The sequence below is a fragment of the Asterias amurensis genome, chromosome 2, assembly GCF_032118995.1.
Source record: "Asterias amurensis chromosome 2, ASM3211899v1".
Classification (NCBI taxonomy): domain Eukaryota; kingdom Metazoa; phylum Echinodermata; class Asteroidea; order Forcipulatida; family Asteriidae; genus Asterias; species Asterias amurensis.
Genome location: NC_092649.1, coordinates 10,730,537 through 10,749,909, shown reverse-complemented (window position 1 = coordinate 10,749,909; position 19,373 = coordinate 10,730,537). Strand labels below are relative to the sequence as shown.

Here is a 19,373-nt window from a genome sequence, read left to right as displayed (position 1 = left end):
TCGTTTCGTAAGTCGCACTTTAAAGTCACCTGGAAGTGGTATTTTGGCAAAATAGAGCTTTTGTCACTAAAATATGTGTTTTGATGAGTTGAATATGAATAAACAATTAACTAAAGTTTTGAATAATTAGTTTCCATGTTATTTTCAAATTTGAAAATAAGCCCGACTCGAGAGGGCGCTGTTCGTGACGTCAATCGAGGCGCGATGAATCGCATGCAGTGCCAACACAAGATAGTGACGCTTGGCGCAAGCTAAAAACATGCCCTTAAAGTTGAAACAATACCTGATTTTTCACGTTAGGCAAATCTCCTTTAGGTTCGTTACGTCTTTCAGGTACCTTCTTCGACTTCCCCACTAGCTGGAAAAATTGTTGGGATGGCCTCATGTTTTAGAAAAGAACTTTTCTCTTCATGTCAAAATGTGTAGAGTATTCCGGATTCTCGAAGCCCGACGGCTGGAAGTGTTTGATGCAAAAGAAAAGACGTCGTTGTGGAAAAGACGTCGGACTTGACCACTTTGCAAACTGACCCCATCTTTAGTTGTTTTGCTGCATCCAGCAGCAATACACCTGGTCGACATTGCCGGAAAAATGCAAGAAAACCCCTTACTAGGACTTGAATGTACTTGCACGTACGTGTGTTCGATGTTCGATCGAGGCAAAGTCTGAGGCAAAGTCTGCCTCGATTGACGTCACAAAAGGGGTAGGCGGAGTCATCCCCCACACAACTTTGTTTATTTTGTTAAACATATAAATCGTTTAAAATAATTACTCAAAAATTATTTTATTGTTCAGAAACATTCACTGAAGAAAATAAACTCAACTTTAATGATTTTTCCAAAGCTGGTTCAAACAAAATTATCATCACTATAACATTTTTAAAAGCAAAAATTAAAATTACCGAGAATTACAGTAAGTTAATGTCATGTTTCAAATTACAATGCTCTCCCTAATATGTCCAATGGGACGTTGTGGTGACACTTGGCTTGCTCCATGCTTGGATAAAGCTTACGGATAATTATTGTGTTCTTCATTTTTCAGGGTGATCAGGGTCCGATATAAATTTATTGATCAGAAAATTATTGTTTGCCTGCTTAAACATTAAAGAGCGAGACAACAGGGCCAAATTGCATAAAGCCTGTAAGCACAAAAAACTTGCCAAGTATTGTCAGGTTTGCCAAGTACATTGATCCATGCTTAGTCAAGCGTAATGCACAGCCTTGAAAAAATTGGGCCGAGTTGTACAAAATAATATTTTTTTTTAGGCCGGTTCTTTGTTTCTGATAACTACTTTGTTTTAATGCGTAGCCTGTTGAACTACAAGCGTTATAAAAGTGTGCATTCTATAGTAGCCTACGTCCAAACTGAAATACATTGGAGGAAAGAAGAAAACTCAAAGTAAATGGTGTTTGAAGCTTTGCATGAAATGGAGAATAAGAGCAACTATAAATATAAATATTAATAGTAAACTTGCGGGTACAACCATGGGTACAAAAAAGAGCCACCACTCCTTTAAAAGAGTTTTTTTTTACCCATGGTTGTACCCGCAAGTTTACTATTAATATTTTTATTTATAGTTGCTCTTAAAACTCATAGTGTTCTACATCTACATCTACATTTTGTATGTCGGTACTCATCGAAGCCTGTTGGCATCTAGATTAGGAACGGTGTGTGGTGCTTCCAGCAGTGGACACTAACAATACAGATGTTCATTTACATCTCAATACAGGAATATTTTTCCTCCACCTTCAACACACGGGACGGGAGAGCCTCTTCTGCCCCTTCTTGATTGTTGACCTCAGCAACCTTCAGGCCGTCCCCTTCACGGTGAAGGAGCATTATATATTGACGCCCTTCTTCAACCTTTGTGGTGGCACAGTCCCAGGACCCGCCAAAACCCTCCACTCCCTTCAACAGAAGAGGGAGCTCACTACCAGCACCATTGGTGTCCTTATAGACACACATCACACTGAGGTCTGCAGTGTAGGGACCTCTGGCTCCATGGGGACCGGGGTAGACGGCATCGACGTAAGCAACGATGGCGAGATTGACCTCATCCAACTCGATCCGTTCCACGAGGCTCTTGGCGTGCCAGCCTGGGGGAGGCAAGCAGAATCCATAGGCGGTGCTTGTCAAAGTAGTGGCGATCAACACCAGAGAAACAATTGCGTTGGAGATCATTGTTGATTTATCGTTGACCACTGTGGCACCTGTTCATAGAGAAAAACAATGCAAAATAATGTTCTTTCAAAAAATGGAACCTGCCTGCGGCCAGACACCTTAGGTAATTGTCAAAGACCAGTATTACCACTTGGTGTATCCAACATATGCTTTAAAAAAACTGTGAAAATTTGAACTCAATTGGTCGTCGAAGTTCGAGGGAACAAGAAAACACCCGTGTCGCATGGTTGTGCGGCACCTGAATGTAGCCGAGCCCTAAATGTAGCCTAACCTAAATGCTACATTTAGGTCGGGCGACATTTAGGTACATGTTTGGGGCTACATTTAGGTCCGGGCGACATTTAGGTACAGGTTTGGGCTACATTTAGGTCAGGCAACATTAAGGGCTCGGGCTACATTTAGGTGCCGCACACACGGTTGTGTGCTTTCAGATGGCTTGAAAGAGACCTCAGCTGATATTCAATTCAAATATTCCAGTGAGAAATTACTCCTTTCTCGAAAACTACGTTACTTCAGAGGGGGCCGTTTCTCACAATGTTTTTACTATCAACTGCTCTCCGTTGCTCGTTACCAAGTAAGTTTGTATGCTATCAATTATTTTGAGTTATAGTGCAGTGCCTTACCTGCGTAAGCTTTAATATTGGCATCATACAATGTTCTGTTGGTTTATTGATTGATAACAGACTACTCTGTAAAAGTTTGCGATGACAACGCCTTCGGGGAACTAATTTGTGTTCTCCAAAAACCGTGATACAGTTTTGCATTTTTCCCGGGCTTAAAAACATTTTCCCTGGTATTGCTTTCTAAATGTGTCATTTATGACAAAGATAGAAATGCAATCAACATCTGTAAGCGAAATAATATTGTGGAAAAATGTATAACAGGCGTCTCTATTTTGCCGTGCTTTGGATCTAGAAACTCTCTTTGGCCTACACGGCGTTTAACGTGGAGCCGAAAACGAACAGTTATCAAAAACAAACAAACTATTCAATCAAATTCTCCAATGTCAAAAAGAACATGCACGAAGTGTTTTTTGAGTTGTTTACTCGCAAAACTTATGGCAATATCATGTGTGTATACTTAACTGTGTGATTGCGAAACAAAATCTGACGCGCATCTAACACCAACGTGAACGGATAATGGTTATAAAAAAAAACCTATTCAATCAAATTCTCAAATGTAATAAAGAACATGCACAAAGTGTTTTTTTATTTGTTTTCTCGCAAAACTTATGGCAATATCATGTGTGTATACTGTTAACTGTGTGATTGCGAAACAAAAGTCTGACGCGCATCTAACACCAACGTGAACGAATAATAATTATGGTTATCAAAGAAAAAACTATTCAATCAAATTCTTCAATGTAAAAAAGAACATGCACGAAGTGTTTTTTTATTTGTTTTCTCGCAAAACTTTATGGCAATTTCATGTGTATACTGTTAACTGTGTGATTGCGAACAAAATCTAACGCACCAACGTGAACGGATAATTATGGTTGAGCATCTGTAAATTTCCACAGCTCTGAACTAGTAAAAGAAGCCCAGACCAGAATGACATTCTTGTTTCGCATGATTCTATTGACTGGATCTACTATAACATTTTAATTTTAAGTTCTAACAAACCCTCACTTTTCACAGTAAAAGTACGCGTGTGCATAAATGTATATTAGACCATATTATGTAACCTTTGTAAACTAAAAGAGTAAATTCCAGGGCCTTTCTGATAGGCAAGATACACTGGTCGCATTGAAGCTGATTTTTTTGAAATGTGTCATAATTTCCATATAAATAAACCAGTTAGAAAAAAAACAGTTGAAAAAGTATTGATCTGAACCCCCTTTAAATATCTTCATGGTACCGAAAAGATGATAAAAATTTGCACAGAGTGTAACTTCCATACAAACAAAAACAAGATTTTATGTTTTTTTTCACTGAGCAGAGACAATTTTGCCTGCAGGAAACCCAGGCTTTGTGGCTTTTTTGTAAACATGAAATTTTATGAAGTCATAGGTCGATTAGGTGGTCTATAAAAAATACTATACAGTTACGCGACGCAAAATACGAGTTTCTTAAAAAAAAAAACATTTCGACACACGTATAGGCCTACTTACCACAAACGCTTTCCAGAGGAACCGATGATGTTGTCTGTGCAGATACAAAGTGCAAAGCTGTTTTGCTATAGCAGAACAAATTTCCTCTATATTTATACTTTTTCAGAGCTATTTTTCAATCTTAATCGATGTAATGAATACCTTTGGTCACTGACAGGTATTTGTTTTTTTTTCACCGGGGTTAAGGATTCACTTAGTGTTACGTTACGTGTATTTAATTACAATTAGCACAATATTGTTTACAACATAGCCTTCGAAGTTAATTACAACAGCACAATGTTTGACAACATGGCCTTCAAATTTACAAATAATTGTTTTAGCAAATTTGTTCTTGAATTTGAGATTCTCCATACAGATCGGCCGATGGGGAAAAACACATGGGGCCTATTATTTGGGAAAATCATGACTGACATGACTTTACTCTCTTCTGCGCTGATGGGCAATCTTACCACTGAATTTAATCGCACCCCACGCAGGGGCCGAATTCACGAAGAGCCAAGAATGATCTTAACTGCAAATTAATCGTAGCCTATTGCTAAAGTAAAGTGTGATGACACAATACAAAACACATGGTAAAACTGACAATTTGTATTGCGATGAATTTGATTGCTTTGTGCAATCGAGCCCACAGCTGGAACTTGCGTGTCTGGCACTGTAATGGGAAACATAATAATTCTGAAAATGGATCTATGTTTGAAAATAATCCATTTCAAACTAAACCAGGCCTGCTTTTCACATGTTTAACCCCTTAAGTACATATAGAGAACTTTGACCTCGTTTCAAAATAGTCATCGGGACTGGAGAAAAAATAGAGGACGATACGCTTGGCTACTTGAGGCTTTTGTAACATCGAATTTCTGTGTGATGTGACACGTGGCACGATGCATGTTATGGTCGGATAAAATATTACAAATTAAAAGACACTGGACAACTTTGATAATTGTCAAAGACCAATTGTGTCACTTGTACCTCAACATAAAATGCATAAAATAACAAACCTGTGAAAACTGGAAAACAATTGGTCGTCGAAGTTGTGAGATAATAATGAACACCCTTGTCACACAAAGTTTTGTGCTTTCAGATGCTTGATTTCGAGACCTCAAAATCTAATCTGAGGTCTCGAAATCAAATTCAAATATTTTAGTGGAAAATGACTTCGTTCTCTAAAACTACGTTACTTCAAAGGGAGCCGTTGCTCACAATGTTTAGTTATTTAATAATTTAACATTATGAATAGGCCTATATAGGCCCCTATTATACGTATTTAACATCAAACAGAAGTAAATTTGTAAAAAGACAATACACTGAAAAAGAAATGGGGTAAAATAATGCCCAATTTTTTACCCAATTTATAAGGGCGAATAGTCTACTCCTCCAGCTTTTGGGCAAAATATTACCCATCAAAGATGGGCACTCTGATTGCCAAATAATTGAGTAATATTTCTTCATCAATAGTTGGGTAATTTTTTGTCTCCCCATTTTCTGGGTATTTAATATCAATTACCTCACTTGTTGGGCGATGATTTTATTCATGATCCAGTTAAAATGTTTAACCATTTTCGGTGTTATCCAACAAATGGTGAATGTATTTAACCCTTTGATTTACAGTTTCTCATGTGATACGTCATACAACCAGGCATAGACAAAATCTTTTCCACGATGGCGAACGGTGGTGAGCTGTGACCCTTGGCATCATAGACCTTTTCGCAAATACCGGGGCGCGCGCGTAAAGCTTGGAATTAGGTGCATTGTGGTCTTGCTGGTATCCAAATTTGATCCATATCTATCCCACAATGCACCTCATTCAACAGTCTGCGCTTGCGCATTGATATTTGCGATAAGGTCTATAAAAACACATAATAGATGGTACAAGTTAAGTGCACCCGCCCACTCCCAAATCAGATGCGGATAAAAAAATTAGTGTGGACGGTCGGTGTCGCATGAAATTATGTCCTCTATGCAATACTATCCGGAAGACATTATTGCATATGCAATAATGTTCGCCGGACGATTTTGCATATGCAATCGTGTCCGCCCGGACGCTGCTGCATAATGCAATTGTGTCCGCCCGGACGCCTTAAAAAAAGTCCTGAAAATTTGAATGCAGCTTCGATGAATTGTTCATTGAATGATTATGTTGTTAAATTGAACGACGTAAAAGTACATTTAATATTGACTAGTCTTAAAATAAAATCAAATGACCCTTTTCAGAAGCATATTCGATTTCGTGCGAAATAGAATAGGCTGGTGGTTAAAATGGCTGCTCATTTTCCGAAATTGACCGAGAAAACCTACAAATAGAAAATCTGTGAAAATTGGGCTCAATATTGTTCTCATCAAAGTTGCAAGAAAATGATGATTGAAAAAAAAACACCCTTGTTGTACAAATGTGTGTGCTTTCAGCAGTTAGAAATGAAAGGTTTTTGAGTAAGAAAATATCTCTTTCTCAAAAACTAAGTTACTTCAGAGGGAGTCATTTTTCACAATGTGTTATATTCAACAGCTCTCCGTTGTTCGTTGCAACTAAATTTTTATTCTATTATTTTGAGTAGTCATCAAACGTGAACAGTGCCTGTAAGGATGCCGTCATCCCAAAATGTCATCATCTTACGTCCATGACATCTTCAATCACCCAGTTATTATCACCCAGTGGAAGGGGATACCGAATGGCACTACTACCGCCACTTACTAGCTCACCGTCCAATTATTGTACCAGCGCCCTCTATTCTGTTTCCTTGGCGTTTGGGGAAGCTAAAAAATGCCCGCGCGTAAAAACTGCCTTGCGTGGGTACATTCCAATACTGTGCACGATCGTCAATCACAAAAAACCATGCGTGCACACATTGCTTGCACACACGGACTCTGTACATAATACCATACCATAAAGTGCGTGATTCGGCGTACAACAGTTATTTAATTTTGTCGAATTGTTTAATTACTGCAAATATCCAGCGATGACTTGTTGAGTTGACCAAGCAAATGCAACAAGTATCATACTACAACAGCATGCAGTTGTTAAGAAAAATGTGAAACGTGATGCCAAGTTTGTGATGAAGATGATCGAATGCCGACCACCACCGTTGAAAAGTTATACTACCGGTGTTACGGACCGGGCTCGTGTTTGACAGATCGGTGGACCGGAATATTTCACCGCTGAACGGTAGAGCAAGGGCGTGTGTGCTCGCTCTGTTCCCCGGTGATTTCTGTATACGTATGGCGCGGAGTGGGGACGACCTCATCAGCTGTAAACGCGATGCAAAACTGGAGAACTTTCTCAAGCAGAAGCTTGGGGACCATGTCTTCGAGAGGATCAGGGCATACGAGGCCTGCATTGCACAGTCTCGAAAAGTCAAGAGAGGTTATAAGTTTGTGGTTTTGAGCGATGAGAAGATTTACATCACAGACAACCCGCCCAAGGTGATCAGAGCCGAAGAGTCTGTTCATCTCGGAGATGTCACGTCCATCAATCTCGTAAGATTTTATTTTTGTTTTCTGTTTGGGGAATTTGGGAGGGCAGGTGGGGGGGGGGGGGGGGGGGCACAATAACCTACATTGGAAGTGGAATGGGAAATGGTGTCAATTTAAAATGACTGTCATTCCAAATCGTGTCAAGTCGTCATGTCAAGTTGTATTGCCAATTTTTTGTTTGCTTTTTTATTTTATTCCTAAGCAGTGAGCACACAGTCTAGGACTAAAACATTATTATAATAATAGAAAGTATCATTAAAAAACACAATCATCACTCGGTATACACTGAGCAGGCTTACTATTTCAAAAAATCATTTTATTTCTGGATGGTGTATCAATTTAAAGATGTTTGATGATGTTGGTTTTACTTTATTTGTTAGACATAAATAGTCAAACCACTCAAAAGTGAGAATAAACTGTTGCAAATGAAAGTTTGTTATTGTATTGCCGGGACACACACCCACATAGGCCTATATCGGATGACTTTATGAGAAACTGATCATGATGATGTCAGATACTGATGTGATAGTGGGACTGAGACTGAGTGTACTGTATTTCTAAATGGTTGATTTGAAAGTGTTCATGTCTTGGTGATACAGTGATAGGTATAGACAGCTCTCTCGCGATACTGTCTGCATCGATGGGGAGACAGCTCTCACTCAAAACATTGCTCCATGCTCAAACCAGACCATTCGGCACACATCAAACATCAGATGGCTCTAGATTTATGAGAAACGATTAACGGTAACTGATTAGTGATGATAACACTAGTGTCTGCCACCAAATATTCAAATTATCCCCACTCCACTCCCCTCGCGTAACTATTTCCAACAAATTAGTCGTATCCTTTTGGCACTTAATAATCTCCTTCAATTGAGGTCAAATAATTTTATCCAGAAAGGTTCACTAAATGTATACAAAGCAAGGCTATCCCATTGTCAGCCCATGAACAGACGCAAATAGTTTGCTTAGCTACACCACCAGAAAGGCGTGTCAATGTAAGGTGTGCATTGGTTACAAACGGATCACACCTTGTGCACAAAAAATGTTAGTAATGCGCGCAAATTATAAACTTTCTCTGCCGGGACTATTCTTACTAATTGTTAATAAAGCCCATTTATTAACATTTTTTTCCCCACATGGGATTAAAACAAACATTTGTTTGTTAGCTCCAGTCAGTCCCTCACAATAGCTACTAACATACGTCTAAGACTAGTTGATTTGTCACTTATTCAAGTTTTGAATAAGGCCCGAGACAATTGCTTCCATCCCCCCACTCCCACCCCCAAGGCACTAGACTGCCTTGGTGTCCCCTAAAATGGTAACTGTTTTCATTTTAGTTTTCCCAATAAAGTTGCCATTCCAATAATACTGAAGAATAATTGACTGGCCAATACTGGACTTGTGAACAGGTCATCAAGTGTTTGTTGTGGTGATAGTGTAAAAGCACAACCGCATCTCTCATGATATTGTCTTAGGAAACAACCCTCGCACACTGCTCTGCCTAGAGATGGGGGCTCAAGGCCCGGAGAGCAGTTAGACTTGTAGGAGTCTGGCAAGAACATCATGCATCGGTATGATTGTCGCAAGATTCGCGGAGAGAGTTGGTGCTATAAACGCGACAAACATTAAACTTGTCCATAAGTCTTGCTCTTTCAAGAATGAAGAGTTAATGCCGCTAAGCTTGTTCCATAAAAATATACATTGATACAGTAGGCCTATTGTCTCATTTTGAACTAGACTAACAGAAGATGTACAGAAGATTAACACCAAATGAGTCTGCTAGGCATTATAAAAATGTCAACCATACCATATATAAATTAAGGCAAGTGTTGAAGTTTCAGTCGTGAAATATTTATGAATTGAGGATTATGATCATCACATTTATGGATTTACACTGAATTATGTAAGAACACTGAATGTGTACAGTAATTTAATGTAGAAACCATTCACACTTTGTTTTCCCTGTCATCTTTTTGTACTATTTATAGAGTGTTTTTTGTTATTATTTGGGTACTATTTAGCAGGCTGGTGTTTGTCAACATATTCCACCTGATTAGGTTATAGGGCCATTGACTCAATCTACCAAGGTGCCCTTTGTGTTTATCTAACACAATGGAAAGGTCAACTGTTGCTGGTAAAATTGAACTCCAACGCCCCATTTCTAGGCGCGCACACAAATACACTGCAGCAAGCCAGGGAAGCTGTGTGTATTACTGGCCCTGTGTCTAACCATGCATGAAGCAGTCAATAAAAGACTGTACATTGCTTGTGTACTGTTACCATGGAGACAGCAGCAAACCGGAACCTGTACTGCTACTGGTGTATTGTGACACATAGTTAATGCCTGTTGCAGTATTCATTTTGTGTATCCCATGCCTGCTAGTGTAATGTGGTGTTGTCATAATAATAAGCATCATGACTGTGTAGATTGAAATTAAAAGAGCTTAATGACTTCAATTGCCCTATTGTTGTGGTTGGTCAAACTGTTAACTGTCCACATCATGGTTCAATGGGAGCCAACTACTATACATTTTAAAACTGCCACATGCCCCTGCATGTTATTGCATTGGGATTGTCTCTTTGTGCATTGGCAGAGTACAGTAGGAACGACATTGGAATGTTGGTACAATGTGAATTCCTAAAGAAGTGAATATTATGTAGGCATGGCTGTGGGTCATGATGTATTCCCAATGGCACACTGGTACATTACAAACTCAACTCTACCGTATTGATTGTCAAGGCTTGACTGAATCATTTATTAACCAATACTCTATGCTGAACGCTGCGTAAAAGAGTCCACTGAGGTCTTTTCACACAACAAAACTCGGGGTTGGACACGGGTCTGATCCATCTTATCTGGACATAGACCTTTTCATACTACCACATTTCAACCATCAACACAGTTACTGTTGATCAGTGTAGAAGGCTCTGCTTGCATGGGAGGTGGGTTGAGAACTCTCAATCTGTGTGGAAAATTCCTCCCCGACCCCCTTACTCAATTGTGTGCACTTGTAAAAACATTTTTAGCATAAACATTTTGTAAAGAAAATTTGCTGGAAGAAATCCATCCTCTTTTCTAATATGTGCACTTATTTTGTAGACAATTCTTCATTTGAATGCGTCATATTATGATTATGAATTACCCAGGTCCCCAGACCTAAGCAGTGCAAACAGTGACGCTGGATGAGTTTGCCCCAGTGTATAGTAATGAAGTAGCTGTTTGTCCTGTTCACCAATACGCTTAGCACACTGGTGTTGACTTGTGGAATGTGGAAAAGAGTATTGCTTTGTGTGGCTGTGTGAACATCCCAGTGGAGTGTCACTGTGCTCACAGTGTTTTCTGTTGGTAACCATCAACACTGTGTACTAAGAAAATAAAAGGACTGGGGATTCCAATAGGGTTTTAAAATACGCGATTGTTTTTGCAGAAATAAGTGTTAATTTAACATCCAAAGTGTAAATGTTGATACTCTGTCTGTGGAAGTGACAACACCCATAATAAGGGAATAAAAGGGTAGCGACGAGTTCTTAAACCTGCCGTTAAAAACAGGCATGGTCGCTGCCGTGTGATAAAGGCCCCGAGCCGTTATCGCATGGCAACGACCCTGCAAGGTTTTAAGTGGCCGTTTAAGAACGAGTCACTACTCTTTTATTCCCATTCATATATGCTTTTTTGGTTAAAAGGCGTGATAAAGTAAGTTTCTGACGTGCTTGAGCTCTGTACGTCCGTGTGTTGCACTGTTACGACTAAGATGCCTAATTCCGACAGTTTCCGGATTTGTTCTTGCGCATAGTCTTGGTGCAAGACGCTCTTGTTTTCTATTCACACGCAGCGCGGCCAACTCACTGACAGCGCCCGCATCGCCCGTAACAAGAAACGTCTTGCACTAAGACTAACCGGTTATAAACAGAGTCCAGCTGGTCATTATCAACCGTTTGAACACACCAACGTAACGCGCTCTCCACCAATAGGAATAGCGAAACTGTCTGAGGTATTTATGAATGCTCTTTCACACCCATTGCTGTTTAACCATTGCTGTTTTTATATGGCTCAGAGTCTGCTTTTTACACAGCACTGTACTTTCATTGCAGTTATACTCAATGTGTGCTCAAACTCCAGACTAAATCAGGATTTTCCCTGATTTCAAGGAATTCTCATTGAGCTTTTCCATTTTTTGGGAAGCAAGTAAAACAGAAACCAATAAAAGGGAGAAAGAAGCAGTCTGTATTGTGTCCAAACCTGGGCCCAATTTTATAGCGCAGCTTAACGGTACAAGCAAATTTGCGTGCTTACTGTAGCAGAAAAATTTGCTTAAGCCTTGGCCTATTTCACAGGTTAGCAGAAAAATTGGTCGGCCATATTGCGTATTAACCGTGGATTTGCATTGTGACGTCATTTATTTTCGTGCGGTAAGCACCCGAAGGTTAGCATGCCTTTTCGTGTGCTTACGGTTAGCAGCGCTATGAAATTGGAATTGCACAGTAAGCACAAAATCGGCCGCTAAGCAGCGCTATGAAATTGGGCCCTGTAGTCTTGAAGGCTTGTGTTGCACAAAGTCTACTGGTTACCTGAACTGTATATCATATACATCTGCTGGGCCCAATTTTAAAGAGCAAGCACAAACTTTAGCTGAGCAAATCAAAACTGTGCTAACCAAAATAAGATTGTATATTTGGTTTGCAGTAACACCATCTTCTTGCCAGGTAGAGTTTGTTCTTCGAGAACTGTCTTTCTTTATTCTACTGCCGCGGAGAAGATTTATCGGATGTTCGGGAGACTTCTCAGTTCTGAAAAGAACTGTCCTGTTTTTAACTATTACCCTGGCGGAAGGTATAGAAAATTGGCTGGGACTACTAACTTTAGCTTATAGAATCGTAATTAACTGCAGTACTGGCCACTAAAACATGGCACTAAGGTTACCAGCCACTGAAACATGTCATGTACAATTTGTGACCAGTACAGGTATCATGCTCAATTAATTGCTAAGCAGGTTTTTAAGCAGTATTTTCAGCTTAAACCGCTCTATGACTGGCAGGGCCTTGGGAGGTTCTGTGTCTTGAATAGGGTACCCAAACACTGCAAGCCATTTTCCAGCTATTTTCACACTCAGCCGATCCGCGTCCTTGAAACTTGCTCTGTGCATTTTTGACTAAATTTCTTTACTTACTGAGCTTATTGAATGATTGACAGGTCAGCATAGATCACAAGAGAGTTCTATCTTGCAGCTGGTGCCGTAATTTGCATTTTAATTGATGATTACCGAGTGTTTGGCTCGTTGTGATTGATTAATTTGATCAGTTCACATTTACCCTGTGAAATCTCATTAGACGTCCTCATGAAATTAACCCCTGTAGACATGTTGGTGTTAGTTGCCACATCTAATGGCATGCACGACATTAAAGATACATCCAATTGATTACGGTAGTTATTATAATACAAAAAACTAAAAAATTGGTTTAAATGTACAAATTAATTCTTAAAGGCATTGGACACGTTGGTAATTGTCAAAGATCAGTATCCTTACTCAGTGTGTCCCAACATATATTGTAATTGCATTTAAAGGCAGTGGACACTATTGGTCATTGTCAAAGACTAGCCTTCACAGTTGGTGTATCTCAACATATGCACAAAATTACAAACTTAGGTTCAGACAGAAAAGTAAGGGGCTTAAAGGCAGTGGACACTATTGGTAATTGTCAAAGACTAGCCTTCACAGTTGGTGTATCTCAACATATGCATACAATAACAAACCTGTGAAAATTTGAGCTCAATCGGTCATCGAACTTGCGAGATAATAATAAAAGAAAAAACCACCCTTGTCACACGAAGTTGTGTGCGTTTAGATGGTTGATTTTGAGACCTCAAGTTCTAAACCTGAGGTCTTGTAATCAAATTCGTGGAAAACTACTTCTTTCTCGAAATCTATGGCACTTCAGAGGGAGCCGTTTCTCACAATGTTTTATACCATCAACCTCTCCCCATTACTCGTCACCAAGAAAGGTTTTATGCTGATAAATATTTTGAGTAATTACCAATAGTGTCCACTGCCTTTAAAACCAAGGTTTGAACACCAAGGTGAAAACATTTCTTGAACCTCGTATCAATTCAGAATTTTTTTACCAAACTTCAAAAATTTGGGTCCAGAATGCCCAACAGTCCATTAAGGTATGATTGAACAATCCCTGGGAGAACCCAAACAAAAGCACAGCAGGCAGTGCTGAATATACAGACAGGTAATAAAATATACCAAGGTACTTTCACCATAGCAGACCTGATCAATATAATGAGACACAATGTTTTGCTCAGTGACATGGTAGCCATTGTCCTTACCTGAATACACTCAACTCTCTGTATTCATTGAGGAAGAACCGTGGACAAAAGCCTCTCTAGTCAGGCCTTTTGTGAAGTGGTGTGGAGCCATTTTAGAAAAGGAAACTGTTAAGGTGATTATGAACACCCCTGTATATCGCTGGTCCAACGATTTCCCCGAAATTTGGACTCTGTTTGATCAGTCAGACTGGCAAAGGGAAACTTGAAAATATTTCTATTAATGTCGCAATATTGAGGAAGTTTTATATTAATATTTGTACTATTCTACATGCTATATGAATCTGTGTGCTGCAAAGGTTTGATAAGTATGAACTACAGAAAACTGTTTTATTGGAAAAGATCTTTCTAATAGTTTAATAATTACAGTTACAGCTTGTTCAGATTTGATCCTTTTTTTTAAAGGCAAATTTGATGCAATAATATTGCAAATTGAACATTTTGTATAGGTAAGATAAGTTATCAATTTGTATAAAAAGCTAGAGTCATCATTTAGCTTTGGTCAACATAATGCTGATTGGTTGGCTAAATTATAAACAAAGATACAACAACAAAGTGTGAAAGTTTTAAGTTCCTACTTTGCTATAAGAAAGCAGCAGAAACCGTCATAGGATTTTCACCTTAAGCAAGGTGACAGCGTACTCAGGAGTCATTCGATATGGACCCCAGCCCTCAAAAATGATCATGCACAAATCGTTTTTTTGTTCATTTTAAAAATATTTTTGTTAATTTCTAAACGACTTTTTCAAAATCTTTGGTTATTTTAGCCAAAATAAATTTGCAGGATGCTTACTTCCAATACCATCTTTAAGTAGGCTTTCGAAAAAAACCCACCACAATTCTTGTTTGAGGTCATTTCCACATTAACGAAATGCAATGGGGAAAAAAGCAGTGTGAGTCTTAGAATGAACTCTTATCTTTAAAATTCATGAATCATGTATACATTTTCTATGTACTATGCACTTTGACAAGCTCAAGTACACCCAGTCAGGAAAGGATTTTAGATGACAGATCCAACGAATGTTTATTTTCATATTTCCCTACGGCGGAAACCATGCACAACCAACACTGTACCAAAGTACAGTACAGTATTTTAAAGTAACTGGCTGAAAGAAAATCTCGTGCAAAAAAAGCACAATTATGGGGAAATCTAAAAACCTGTAGATTTTTCTCATGTTAATATTATATAGGCCTATATACGTATTGTATAATATCTGCACCATCACGTTCATACTTTAAAAAAAATGTCATTCTACCCTTTAGCTGCCATAAATATCCAAGGATCACACCCAAGTGTTACGATACAACAAGGAAAGTGACCAGCTGTCGATTTCACAAAACTGTTCCTAACTTAAGACTAGTCTTAGGACTTAGGACGAGTCCCATCAACCCTACACTGTAGCATGCAGACCTTAAGATTAATCCTAAGTTAAGACGAGTTACTCGTCCTAACTCGAGATAAGACGAGTCCTAACTCTTTGTGAAATCAACAGCTGTACATTGGATATTTAAAATATTAATAAATTGAAAGCTATTGTTTGATTGAAAGAGCAACTTACATCCATTTTATTTACACTGTAAAGGTGTATAGGTGAAATTTGGTTCATTTCAGTTAACTATTTCAGGGGTCAATAACTATATGGACAAATATCCCCATTCTAGCCCTTTTCTAGGGTTAATTCTACAGTTCATAATAATATTCTTTTCCCCTGATGGACTTATAAACATCAATTATAAAGCCAGCCATGTATATGATGTACTTAGTCCGTGATCGATTCAAACCATTTTGTTAATGAATAATTGAAGTGGACACATTGTGGACTAAAGTAAACAGAGGGGTGTCATTTCAGTCATTTATTAAATGAAATGCCCCGATATCTTAAAAGCATCTATTGTGAAGAAAAACACAAGTTACTGTTAAAAATTTCTAGTAAAGTAAAGACAAATATACTATACACACAGTGCGTGTCGGTACAGTATGGGGCTGTATTTGCTTAAGATTGACTATTTAAGAATGCACGGAGAGAGTTTGCCTCTGCAGTGCTGGACATTGTCATCTCAACTGTGGTCCAAAGGTCCTCGGGAAAACAAAATGTAATCGAAGATTGAATAAATCCAGCATGAAGAGCTTAAGGAGACGCAGGATTTCTCTTGTGTCCCTTGATGACAAACATTAATTAGAGTTTTGCTGTGAAACGTTGAATGCATACTCTGTTAATGTTTAAACCTTGCAAATCTCTTGTTTTAAAAAAAAAAAAAAAAGTGGTAAAGAATTACTGTTGCTAAATGCTAATCATTATAAGATTGTCATTCTTGTCTGAAATGCAATATTTTTTAAAGAAATTGGTTCACTAATTGGTTTTAATGTCCCAAGTCCAGAATCTTGAATTTGCAGTGAAAATGGTGACTAGTTTTTATATTATTGTTCTAATATATGTTAAATACGCATCAGGGATAAAGAACTTTGTTTTTCCCCATACAACGAGGTGTGTCAGCACTTCCTTGTTGTTCTAACTCAGATGATCAATTGAGCTTACACTTTGTTATTTCAAGTGCATGTTGAGTTGCATTGACAATGTCCAATGTTGTTGTGCTAATTTAATAGCTAACAGACTTTCCTTTTGTCGTGCTAATTTAATAGCTAACAGACTTTTCTTTTACTTGATTTTTTTTTCAGGTGAACGAATTTCCAGAATTTCTCAGTGGAGAAGTTCGAGACAACTCGCAGCACATCTGTGTGAAGTATAAAGCCATCGTGCCGGTAACTCGTAGTAGACTAAACCTCTTAAACAGACGAGCAGGAAAAACTGACAAGAAGACCGGGAGCGATGAGGACAGGGTTAAGAGCAATAGCAGCAGTAATAACAGCTCACCGATACTTCGGCTCACCTCACCAAAGGGTGAAACAGGTGATGTCTCTGACGAAGGAAACCGCAGGGCCAGCTTGAACGGGAAGGCAGTGAGCTTGAGACTCAACCGCAGTCTTGACGAGTCTGACCTTTGCTTCTTACGTAGCGAGAGTAGCCTGTTGGGCAGTGATGACGAGGAGCAGCATGACCGCCTGTCTTTATCGCTGCCTACAAGTGCCCTGAAAAAGCTTAGGGTGGGCAGCAGCTCCCAGGAGAGCAGTAGCGTGGATGACGATGAGGACTTAGAGGCACTTAACAACAACAAAGTCAAGAAAGTGGATACCTGTCGCCCGCTTCCGAAGAGGCCTCCAGGTAATCCTGGCGACACAATCCAGAACATTGACATTCCAGACACTCTAACCACAAACTTTGCAACAACTCTAGCAACACCCGATCAAACCACCTCAAGGAAGAGCAGCCTAACATCACACCGCTCTCTTCCCTCGCCTGATGCTGGTGAACGGAAGAAATCTGAGCCATTCCAGTTTCCATCCTCGAAACCAGAAAGACCGGAGCCAACCCGGAGGTCCAACTCCATAGATCAAGGCAGAAATGGCGCGGAGAGGCAAAAGATGTTCAAGTCTAAGAGTCTAGACTCTTCCTCATCGAAGAGCGACAGCAGCAGCGTTGGAGATGAAGGAGAACAAGAGGAGAGGATGGAAGAAGTAGAGGAGGAGCTGCATCTCTACTTGCTGACTATCTCCTCGCCATTCTTGATGCGGGTTAGAAGCTCCTGGAACAATTTCATTGTGGTAAGTTCACATGCCTAAAATTTCATCTTTGAAAGGGCAAGGGCATTTTCATTTTTGCAAAGGGCTCTTCCATTGGAAAATCTTAAAGACAGTGGTCAACTTTTGAAGGGGCGCCAAGAGGAGGCAGCACTGATCATGGCCATGGCCCACGTGGCCTGAGTTATTATGCCAAGCCCCCAGGTCAAAATTCCATTTGAACCCAGTTAACTGGGGTCAACTGGTTCAACTGGATAGTGACCAAATTTGTCCATTTTCCATATTAACCAACTGGTTTGGACTAGGTTTAACTGTGTTCAACTAGGTTTAAATTATAAACCAGTTGGTGTCTGTCCATTTTCCATATTAAACCAACTGGTTTTAACTGTGTTTAACAAGTTTGTCAACTGGTTTTCAACTAGTTCCAGTTAAACCCAGTTTAACTAGGTTCAACTAGAATTTCGACCTGGGCCCCTTGCATGTTCCCGCATGCCTTTGTACTATCACAAAAACTCAGGCATATGTAGCTTTTTAGTTACATGTTTTAGCTGATTTCTCCGTGTGGTCCATTTCAGCGCACTAAAAACTAAAAAAGAAAACTACACAAAATTCTCTCCTCTACTTCATCCATCCTCTCCTCTTATTTCCAGTGTTGTGATCAAGAGTTAAATCAAAATGTATCTACACAATATTGTGTGTGATTGCAGATTTTTCTTGTTTTTCAGGGTATTTTTGTTTGTTTGTTTCTAAATTGATCCACACATTTGATAGGAAACCATTCTGATGTACGTACATTGTATACAATGTACCATCCAAAGCCTGTTGGATATCAGATGTGGATAATTAGCAGCAGCGGCACTAGTTTTTTTTTAACGAAGTGGCTGAGCACTTCATAATTCACTGTCACAACACACCCCCTCGCACTCCAAAAAGCAGTGCCAGCAGAGGCATGAAATCTTGCAATATGTATATTATTACAAGCAAGAAATGGATAGGCTTTCATTAAGTGTTGAGGTCATTAGCATAAAAAGACTTGCCGGTGAAGAAGCATTTAGTAAATATAATAATTACGATTAAGGCATTAATAAGGAGCTGTTTTTACTAAAGCACCATTGGGACTTTTAAAGCATTCAGGTAGCCATCTTTCACTCCCTAGAAAGATGCAGCACGTGTTGATATAACAGAGCTGTCAGCTCTCCCCTGATTCTGCAGAAAGTTCCCTGAAAATAAACCAATCGTTCCATGTGCCGACAAACAAAATTTCAAAAAATCTCCCTGATAATGGACAACGGCTCAGTCTGAGACATGAACGTCATAATGGATTGAAGTACATGTAGATAATAATAGATATTAAAGTTGCATCGGGGATAAAGAATATTAATTTTGGTTTTTACCCATACACCGATGTGTGTTAGCACTGTATACTCAGTACTTTCCCGAGTCCTGTGAAAAAATATCACAGGCATGTTACTCAGGTGGGATTCGAACTCGAGACCCTTGCAATTCTAGAGCAGTTTCTACCTAGTCTTACCAACTAGACTACAAACTGCCTCTAGCTACCGGGCAATCTCGGTAGTCTAGTTGGTAAGACACTGCTCTAGAATTGCAAGGGTCGTGGGTTCGAGTCCCACCCGAGTAACATGCCTGT

At 39.3% G+C, this 19,373-nt stretch overlaps 3 protein-coding genes across 4 annotated transcripts in view; 1 reads left to right on the top strand and 2 right to left on the bottom strand.

The window, feature by feature from the left end:
* The window catches only part of LOC139934062 (dolichol-phosphate mannosyltransferase subunit 3-like), a 535,719-nt gene that overhangs the window by 3,495 nt on the left and 512,851 nt on the right, over positions 1-19,373 (bottom strand). The gene's annotated exons all lie outside the window — the stretch shown is intronic.
* On the bottom strand, positions 1,581-14,207 carry LOC139954008 (uncharacterized). Of its 2 annotated transcripts, none has more exons than XM_071953637.1 (2): positions 14,092-14,207; positions 1,581-2,208 (listed from the first exon to the last, which is right to left on the bottom strand). In XM_071953637.1, exon 2 carries the CDS (start codon positions 2,177-2,179, stop codon positions 1,712-1,714), a length of 468 nt encoding a protein of 155 aa, XP_071809738.1. In that variant the 5' UTR covers positions 2,180-2,208; positions 14,092-14,207; the 3' UTR covers positions 1,581-1,711. The 2 variants fall into 2 exon arrangements, with proteins under 2 accessions (XP_071809738.1, XP_071809745.1); XM_071953644.1 differs by lacking the exon at positions 14,092-14,207 and adding an exon at positions 4,290-4,332.
* LOC139953998 (uncharacterized protein C12orf56-like) overlaps positions 7,055-19,373 on the top strand; it is a 42,366-nt gene continuing 30,047 nt past the window's right edge. Inside the window, exons 1-2 of the mRNA XM_071953629.1 lie at positions 7,055-7,760; positions 16,766-17,749. Coding sequence (XP_071809730.1) covers positions 7,503-7,760; positions 16,766-17,749 — 1,242 coding nt within the window. The 5' untranslated portion in view covers positions 7,055-7,502. The remainder of the gene's footprint in view (positions 7,761-16,765; positions 17,750-19,373) is intronic.